The sequence below is a fragment of the Ctenopharyngodon idella genome, chromosome 2 (genome assembly GCF_019924925.1).
Source record: "Ctenopharyngodon idella isolate HZGC_01 chromosome 2, HZGC01, whole genome shotgun sequence".
In the NCBI taxonomy this organism is placed as follows: Eukaryota; Metazoa; Chordata; class Actinopteri; order Cypriniformes; family Xenocyprididae; genus Ctenopharyngodon; species Ctenopharyngodon idella.
This window is the reverse complement of record NC_067221.1, coordinates 6,782,686-6,792,684: the sequence shown is the minus strand read 5'-3', so window position 1 is coordinate 6,792,684 and position 9,999 is coordinate 6,782,686. Positions and strand designations below refer to the sequence as shown.

Genomic DNA, 9,999 nt, shown 5'->3' with positions numbered 1-9,999 from the left:
TTTTTTTTAAAGAAATCATAAAGTAGGTGATTTATTCTATACAAATTGAAATTGTATAATGATGTAATTGATGCTGTTGCTGTCAGAGTTTTTGTGTGAGTGTTGAGTGTGTTTGAGTCACAGTGGGGTTCAGAGCACAGTAGTACACAGCAGAGTCAGACACACGCAGGTTCTTGATTGTCAGAGGAACTGAAGTTTTGCTGAGATTTGCTTGAAATCTCTCCTCGAATTCATCCTCATTTTTTCCACTGTTAGAGAATCTATTCAACATGTACTTGGGGATCCCATTTACTTTCTGCTGGTACCAGAAGAGAGTCGGGTTTGGGTAAGAAGTCTGATATGTACAGTTGATTGTTACATCATCACCTTCAAAAGCAGACTGAATCTTTGTATGCTGATCAACTTTATCTTGAGATTTACATCCTGAAATAGAATTGAAACAATATGAATAAAAATTTCACCTACTGGCTGCAAGGAATACACAAAGATATATAAGGAAAATTCATTTTAAATATCTATTTAAAAATAATCATTATTTGATAGTGTTACTCACCCCAGATATATAAAAATATGATCACAATGACACTTTTCCAGAGTGTCATTATATACAACTGAAATCACCAAGGATATATTCAGAGATGTTGTGACCTTCTTCCTCTTTCTGTATCTGTTAAAGCAGCAGTAAATTCAAGTCATTTGGTCTGACTGCTGGGAGGAGCCTGTGCTACAGTAAGTGCCAATGAAGACTGTAGTTTATGTAATATATAGTGCTATATCACTTCATTTTGCTTATATGTATAAAAATGAATCTTAGGATGTACGTATTTGATTAGCTTATATCACTTTTTATTCACTGAAAAACACAGTATCTTATTACACTTTAGAACGCTTGATTCTGATTGGTCAATCATGGCATTCAGCAGCAGTCTGATATTTCCTTATATTTGCCATCATCCATAGCAACATTGTATATCAGTCCGCTTATCTGAGTAACTGAAACCGGATCTACTTTCATGTCTCTCGTATCACAGCTCTTGCTCTCTTGTTCCAAACAAACACAACTTGCATCTCAGGCCCTGTTTCCACCTCGTATATAAGTATACTTCAAGTTCATTTTAAGTATACATAACAGTACATTTAACAGTTAAGTTGAATATCAAGAACTGCAACCATTAAAAGTAAATTCCTCAGCCAGATTAACAGATTATAAGAAGCTAATAAGTATTCCAGAGCAGTTTAAGAATATTTAATGTAAAATCTGATATAAAATGTAAACAATTGATATGAACAGCTGCTGTATTGTCAAAGGAAATGTTGAGTAACTACTGCCCTCTTATGGTTAACTGCAAGTATTGCACAACTGAAACAGCACCATCTCATTGTGTAACAAATTAAAATAATATGACTCACTTTTAGAATGTTGCTTTGTTTTATATTTTATCATTTTTGCATTAGATTGTCATTATTTGTATACTAGGTTCTTTCTCACATTTTTTCATCTCTCATCTCTCACTGTAACAGGTTTTTGTACAGTGTTCTTGTGTTTCCTGTGACTGTGGGCCTCAGAGCACAGTAATACAGAGCAGAGTCTGATACTGCAGCAGAGGAGATCTCCAGATACACATGAGTTTGTTCCTTTTTTGTTCCTTTAACAGAGAATCTTGAATCTACTTTAGATACTTCAGGATCTGTTGCAGTACTGAAGGTGGAAACAAGAAATTCAGGTTTTGATCTTCCATACTGACGGTACCAGAAGAGAGTATCTGTACCTCCAGTGGAGGAATAACTACAGGACAACTTAACATTTTGTCCCTCATCAGCACCAGCATCTGTTGTGTCTGGTTTGATGGTATTTCCAAAGACAGCAGCTGAAACAGAAGAGGAATGGTTTGATTTATAGAAAGACTTCTTTGTAATCAGGCAATGAATGAATCAATCAAATAAATACACACCTGCTGAGACACAGAGCAGAATAAGTGAATGAAGATTCATTGTACAAGTGTTCACTCTGAGAAGAGTCAGACTGAATGGTTTCATCCACAGTCTCTTTCAGACACGATTAAATCATGTCAGATCTGTGAACTCTGAGTCCCTCCTCTCTGAGAACATCATGTCTATATTTCACACTTGGGGAACTGAAGAAAGAGTCAATCACACTCACTGTTTTCTCTTGTGTGTGAATTTGAAATATGTTTTTGAAGCAATATGTTTTTGAAATAACTTTTTGAAGCATCAAAGTGTCAGTTGCGTAGCTGTCTATGGAGGAACAGAAATCTCTCAGATTTCATCAGAAATATCTTCATTTGTGTTCCAAAGATGAACAAAGGTATCACAGGTTTGGAACAACATGACGGTGAGTACATGATGACAGAATTTTCATTTATGGTTGAACTAACCCTTTAACAGGTGAACAACAACAGCATAGTGTGCGAAATCAGTAAATAAGGGAACAAACTAGCACACACTAGTAAAATAGAGCTGTGTCCGAAAACTTAAAAATGCTGCTTTCAGAGGATGCATTCCAAGGTAGGAAGGCATCAAGGCACGTCTGAATCCAATGTTAGCTTCACTTCCTGTCTCCTGAGATACCGTCATCTGATCAATTTTTGAAGGCAGCAGATGTATCCTTCGCTGCCTTTGATATCCCACAATCCTGTGCTTTCCATTCTGTGACAGCTGAGCTAGAAAAATTAAGATGGTGTCTGAATGTTGTGGTTGCTGCAAAGTCATTGACTATAAGGTGAGGCAACAAATCGGCTGCCTAAGTTTTCAGATGCAGCCTTAGGTCAGGGAACACATGGCAGAACAACACAGTGAACAAAACATAATCCTGACACTTGTAGGATAATTAAAAAATTTTTTGCTGCTACTGTATGTTGTACACAAGAATCATTTGAGGTGTTTTATTGTTTGTTGTATTAAAGGGAAGTATTATAGGGATTTAATAACTCTAATTGAATGTAATGTAAATCTTTCACATTGCACACAAATTCACACCTTATAATTATGTAAGACTGATGCTGGACTGTCTGGACTAAGAGAGGGCTACTCTTTGAGAAAACAAAGGAAATTAACATTTGAACTCTCTCTTGCAAAATTAGCATCCCCATCCAAGACTCAATCACACTGAGTCGATCACACCTCAGCATTGCCTTAATCTACATTTGTTACATTTGATTTTATTCTGACTTACTCTAAAATTATTGACTTCAGTAGATTACGATGTATCCATTACCGCAAATCTGTGTCAGGTTATTAACAGACTAAAGTCCAGTTTTGAGTGGAGCATTGGGGCACGCCAACTGAGATTTTAGAGCTCCGACTAACGCTTGGCATTAGTTCAAGTGTACTTAGACAGTAAAGGCTAAAAAGGGAATTTCCGTTCAGGACAACAAAATGTTGATCGACCAACCTAAATAGGGTGAGCCTTACCTCTGTTTAATGTAATGTTACTCTAGCTAAGTGTACATGGGAAACCATGGCATAACCAAACCAAAGCTACTATCAGATAAGTAATATTGGTTGGTGTAACGCAGTTCGTAAATACGGGAAGAAGGAGGCGGGAACCGGCGAACGTTCAACACAGCTTTAATATATAAAATAAACAAATACAAAACAAAAGTAATGCCGGCAGACCATCACGGACGTCTGCCGGCCACACAAACATAATAAAACCATAAAATAAAGTCCAGGCCTGGTCCTCTCTCATCCTTCACTGTCGTCGCTCCCCTTTTATGCTTCCGGAGCTCCTCCGTGAGAGACTCGAGACCGGTGCAACGCACAGCAACCTCGCGCCGTTCCCTCACGGCTCTCGTCCGCCCTGCTCGTCACAGTTGGATTAACTGTAGTAGTGGTTGTGACCTCTGACTAGAGATAGTATTACTTTATTCAAGTGTACACAGATCTATGGGAACTAAACAAAATACTTTTAGATAGAGCAAGCATGAAAGCGGCCTTCTAAACAGTATAGTCAATTACCTCTGTCTAGTGACCAAGACTGGCTAGCTTGTGATCGTGGCCCCGCATAATAAATGGACGGCCGGTGCGAGGACCCTGTGCGACTCTGGGAACCGAATGAACAAGTAAAATAAGAGTTAAATAGAATAATCAAATGACTAGATAAATTATAAATATAAATGTAAATGGTCAATAATCAATTGGCATTCTAACCTAAATTCGAGGTCATAATAAAATGGAGTCAGATAATAGTTTAATTGGAAATAAACTACTTTGCCACACTGAAAAGACCGAACACGGAAGAAACATTCCCCGTCCTATGGGAAAACCGCCGTTGGGCTGATTGGGCGGGCCTTACAATTAAAAAAAAAAGAAATCTGTGTCTACCTTTTGATTTGGTACCTGTGATTTATTCATTAGTTCCATTACTTTTCTGACATACATGATACTGTAATTGTCAGTTACAGTTTCTTTCTATCTGTGTTCGTCTGTGTCTCTGTGTAACAGGTTTTTGTATAGATCTGATGTGTTTCCTGTGACTGTGGGCCTCAGAGCACAGTAGTACACAGCAGAGTCAGACACATTCAGATCCTTGATCATCAGAGGAACTGAATTTGATGAAAGTTCAGAGTGAAATCTCTCCTGGAACTCAGTGCCATTTTCTCCATCATATTTGCTTCTCCTCAGGATGTATTTAGGAAAGTCATTTGCTCTCTGGATGTACCAGAATAAATGTTCTCGTGCTGAATCTGTTTTATATTTACACTGTAATGTCACTGATCTTCCTTCAGCTTCAGCTACAAAAGCCAAATGTATGGGCTTTTTCAGATCTTTCGATCTAATGGACAAAATGAGCCTGCATCAATTTACAAATGAACACTACCGGAGACACGGAAAAACATACAGAGAGCAGCTTTCTTTTCTCCTCTGACAGCCGCAAGACCGGCCGAACGTGGTGACTGAGTGTGTGTTAGAAATCAGGAATGGAGAGAACATTGTGCTTGGTATGTTTTTCGTCTTCAGCCGACAAAGTTTAAATCCCATCTGGCCAGAGCGATTCCCGTAATGTTTGAACACGTTCAGTAGGTGAAGAGTAGGCATCTTTTGTGCTGTTCGAACACATTTGACTATATGAGTGTTTCCACTACGAAAGCAATCCGATCGATTGAGTTTTCGACTACCTCTGGAAGTGGTCAAAAGTGGACAAGCTCAAAACGTTTTACACCCCATTTACACCTGTATTTAGCATCGTCCACTTGTGATCCGATCGACCAAAACACATCTTAATATCAGGTGGAAACAGGGCCATAGATTTTATTGTAAATAAAGATACTTGTTTTCTGAATTATGGGATATTCTAAAGGGACTGGTGAACTAAAGGACCATATTGTAGGGATTAATGTAATTTATTCTTCATACTGCCACACAAATTCACATTGTAATTGCCTGTTTGAATCACTTTAGAATTTTTATGTTTTAATAATTTTTGCATCTATGACTGCACGACGACGGAGGACCCAGAAGAAACACTTTATTATAAAAGTGGGAGTTCACAGGAGAAATAACAGAGGAACACAAGCACTCTACCATAAACAATACAGGACAAAGAACTAAGGAGAACTCAGGGCTTATATACAGACTGGGTCATCAAGGTAGAAACAGAACAGGTGTGGGGAACTAATTAACAACCATAGAAACAAACTAGAGGCGGGAAATGAGGACAAAGGAAACAGGAAATAGAACAGAACCAAAACAGAATACACATGACAGCATTAGATTCATTACATATTTTTATACTGCTTCATTTTCACTATCTCTGTGTTTCTCTCATTGTAACAGGTTTTTGTATAGATCTGATGTGTTTCCTGTGACTGTGGGCCTCAGAGCACAGTAATACAGAGCAGAGTCTGATACTGCAGCAGAGGAGATCTCCAGATACACATGTTCCCTTCTTGTAATGTTAGCAGAAAATCTTGGCTCTACTTTAGATGGCTGAGCTTCTTTTGCATTACTGAAGATGAGTACAAGAAATTCAGGTTTTGATCTTCCATACTGACGGTACCAGTGGAGATAATCTGAAGCTCCAGAGGCAGAAAAACTACAGGATAATGTAACACTTGAACCCTCCTCAGCAAAAACATCTGTTTTGTTTGGTTTGATGACATTTCCAAATACAGCAGCTGAAACAGAAAATAATATATTTATACATTTTTAGTGAGATGTTTTTAATAAAAAAAGGAAATTTAATCAAAAAATTATAATAATTATCCAAATAACATACCTGCTGAAGCACAGAGCAGAATAAGTGAATGAAGAGTCATTGTACAAGTGTTCACTCTGAGAAGAGTCAGACTGAATGGTTTCATCCACAGTCTCTTTCAGACACGATTAGATCATGTCAGATCTGTGAACTCTGAGTCACTCCTCTCTGAGAACATCATGTCTATATTTCACACTTGGGGAACTGAAGAAAGAGTCAATCACACTCACTGTTTTCTCTTGTTTTCTCTGTGCTGTGTTTTGTGTGTGATTTTGAAATATGTTTTATATAGGAAATATATTATTGTCCTGCAAATTAAAATTCTAAAATTTGCCTTTCAGTTTCCACTGCATTTACAAGAAATGCTATATTTGAAAAGAAATTTCAACTTTCAAATTTCAAATTTCACTTTGTTTATTTAATTTTCCATTCCCAACATGATATTATGAATTTGGTCTGTATTAAGTCAAATTATATCAAGCAGCATTAGGCAAAATTCAGAATTTAAAAAACTGTCTCTCTTTCATGAATTTGAATTGAATTGGTCTCATCCCACTGGAAACTGAATTTGAATTTGAATTAGAATATCAGGAAGTGTAATGACAATCCATACAATTAATGTTAATGTTACACTTTATTTTTAGGTGTCCTTGTTACTGTGTAATTATACATTTAAGTACAGAGTAATATTAATTAACTAAATGTACTTAATATAGGGTAAGATTAGAGTTTGGTTTAGGCTAGTTGTGTGTAAATTAAATCATTCCTAATTTATAGTTATTACTAGAGTAACATGTAACATGTAACAAGGACAGTAAAATAAAGTGTTACCAAAGTTAATATATTAATTTTAAAGGAATTATAAAAACTACATTACGTCTAAGAAAGAGAGAAGGTTTCTGAGAGAGAATGCAGATTATATGGCCACAAAAAAAGTGGTCATGTGGTTTGAACATGTGGAATATGATATCTGGTCATGTTGTTAATGTTTCTTTTCTGAAATTTCTAATTCAGCCTCACACAGGTGTTAGCACATATTTTATTACATTTGGGGCTGGATAGATTGTGGTTTTGATTGTGGTTTTCACTAGATCGGTTCAAAGTGAAAAGAGCTTCAGGTTTTTGTACGACGTGTTTCATGTTTTGTATCACTGGGCTCCAACTCTTAGAGCACAATAATAGAGAGCTGAATCTGACAGACGTACATCAGTAATAGTGAGTTCAGTGGATGTTCGTGATGTAGTCGACTGAAACCGACTATCAGAAGTGTGTTCACCACTCGTTGAACGTGCACCTTTGACTAATAAATATTGAGGTTCTTTGTTTGGATATTGTCTGTACCAGTAAAGTCCAACATTTTCACTGTTTGTACTATATGAGCAGCTCAGCTTGACAGTTTCTGTTTCTTTAGTGTTTAGTGTCTCTTTATCTGGCTCAATGTTGTCTCCAGTCACCAAACCTGTGAACAATAAAAAGTGATTTTTTCATTTGTGAAAGCAAGGTTGACAAAATATTGCAAGCATAATTTACTTTTTACAAAAAAACAAACAACAACAACAAAAAAATCCTGTTTGATGCTTTAAAATTGTAATTGTTTATATATACAAAATTTCACTAATTACTCAGTAAATAACGCACCTGTTCCCACAATGAGAATAAGTATGAAGCATGTGTCCATGTTGAATCAGATCAGATCAGTTCTCTGTTGAGGCTCTCAGTGCTTGAGCTGTAAGTCACTGCAGATCAGTCACAAACACACACAGGAACTTCCTCCTCGCTCAACTTCCTGCTGCTGTTTATGATTGTCATATAACTGCGTTAGATAACTACGCAATTTATTTTATTTATTTTATTTTTATTATTAAAGAATAAAATGTACATACATGTACCAGTAGTGATGTCCAGCCTAGGACAATTGATATCCACACCCTTTATTTAAATATTATTAAAAATTTGTTAAAGATTTTGTAAACATAATGCATAGTTGTGCTTGGAGTCTTATTTGTGATAACGCAATGAAACATGCCAAAATGTCAGGACATAATGTTTGACCAGGCTGTCATACAAAGAAATTATGAACACATGCAAAAACAAGAGAAAACCAACAAAATATTAATTATGTTGTAGTCAGTGTTTGTTTGTTCAGATATTTTTGTTTTTCTATGCATTGTTTTGCATAGTAAAAATAAATCCTGTAGCTGTAGTTTGCACTTTGGCAAATAATTTTGTCAGAGAAATACCATATCCAAATATAGTGTTCAATCAAACTAATCAAACTTGTTGTAATGTTGGTGGCTGTAGAGAAGAGCACAATGACGGAGATTTAAACATTCTTTAAATCCACAAAGGAAAACTTAGGAGATCATAGGAGACGAACGTGGATAACAACCACGTTAGACATTCACGCAAATAATACTGGAGAAACCAGAGGAGACACAGGGCTTAAATAACAGGGAGAATTATGAGTTAACTAATAGAACAACAGGTGAACGAAATCAGTAATTAAGGGAACAAATTCACACCTTATAATTAAAAGAAAAGAAATCTGTATCTAACTTTTGATTTGTTGCCTATGATTTAGCCTCATTGATTCTATTACTTTCTGACATAATGCTGTAATTATCAGTTACAGTTTCTTTCTGTCTGTGTTCATCTCTATCTCTGTGTTTCTCTCATTGTAACAGGTTTTTGTACAGAGTTACAGTGTTTCCTGTGACTGTGGGCCTCAGAGCACAGTAATACAGAGCAGAGTCTGATACTGCAGCAGAGGAGATCTCCAGATCCATGTGGATTTTTTCCTTTTTTTCAACTCTAACAGAGAATCTTGGATCTATATCAGACACCTGAGCTTTTTCTGAACTTCCAAATGCGAGTACAAGAAATTCAGGTTTTGATCTTCCATACTGACGGTACCAGTGGAGATAATCTGTAGCTCCAGGAGAAAGACTACAGAATAATGTAACATTTGAATCCTCCTCAGAAACAACATCTGTGTTGTTTGGTTTGATGACATTTCCAAATACAGCAGCTGAAAAAGAAAACATTTGTAAAAGTATACTTGTAACTTTTTACTGAGATGTTTTAAATAAAACACATTGTTATCAAAAAATAATATAATTAACCAAATAAATACACACCTGCTGAGACACAGAACAGAATAAGTGAATGAAGATTCATTGTACAAGTGTTCACTCTGAGAAGAGTCAGACTGAATGGTTTCATCCACAGTCTCTTTCAGACACGATTAGATCATGTCAGATCTGTGAACTCTCCTCTCTGAGCAACATTGTAAGTTCTGTTCTGTAAGTTCAATATGTTGTTCATTGCTGCAGTTCCTAGTGAATATCTGAGAACACTGCCATCTTGTGGCATGATATACCTACACAGTCCCCTGGATTCACAGACAAAGCTTAAGATAGTCCTAGACTAAAATGCATGTTTTAGCTGTTTTAACTAAAAGCAACTTGTACTGACATATCTTAAAATATGTCTCAAGATGCACACCAGTAATGTTTTTTTCTACGGCACATTTATAAAAGCTACTTAAATATCCTAATTGAACTAAATCCTAATCCTGGCTTAATCTGAACCCTGTCAGTGAAACCGGACCAATGTGTGACACATAATAATGCATTGAAACGCAACTTTTTTTGTGTGGATTTGATATAATTAACAATATTAGAACACTTAATACACTATTCAGTGTCACATTGATTTAACTTTTTATCACCTTTAGCAGTTTTGCACCTCATTAAATATTTATCACATTATTCTACTTAATG

The 9,999-nt window shown here is 36.2% G+C and overlaps 1 gene segment (V, D, J or C); it reads right to left on the bottom strand.

The window, feature by feature from the left end:
• Positions 1-8,691: 8,691 nt before the first annotated feature.
• On the bottom strand, positions 8,692-9,489 carry LOC127501263 (T cell receptor alpha variable 13-2-like). The segment is given in 2 exon segments: positions 8,692-9,245; positions 9,355-9,489. Coding segments are annotated over 2 exon segments (441 nt in total).
• Between the last annotated feature and the right edge of the window lie 510 nt (positions 9,490-9,999).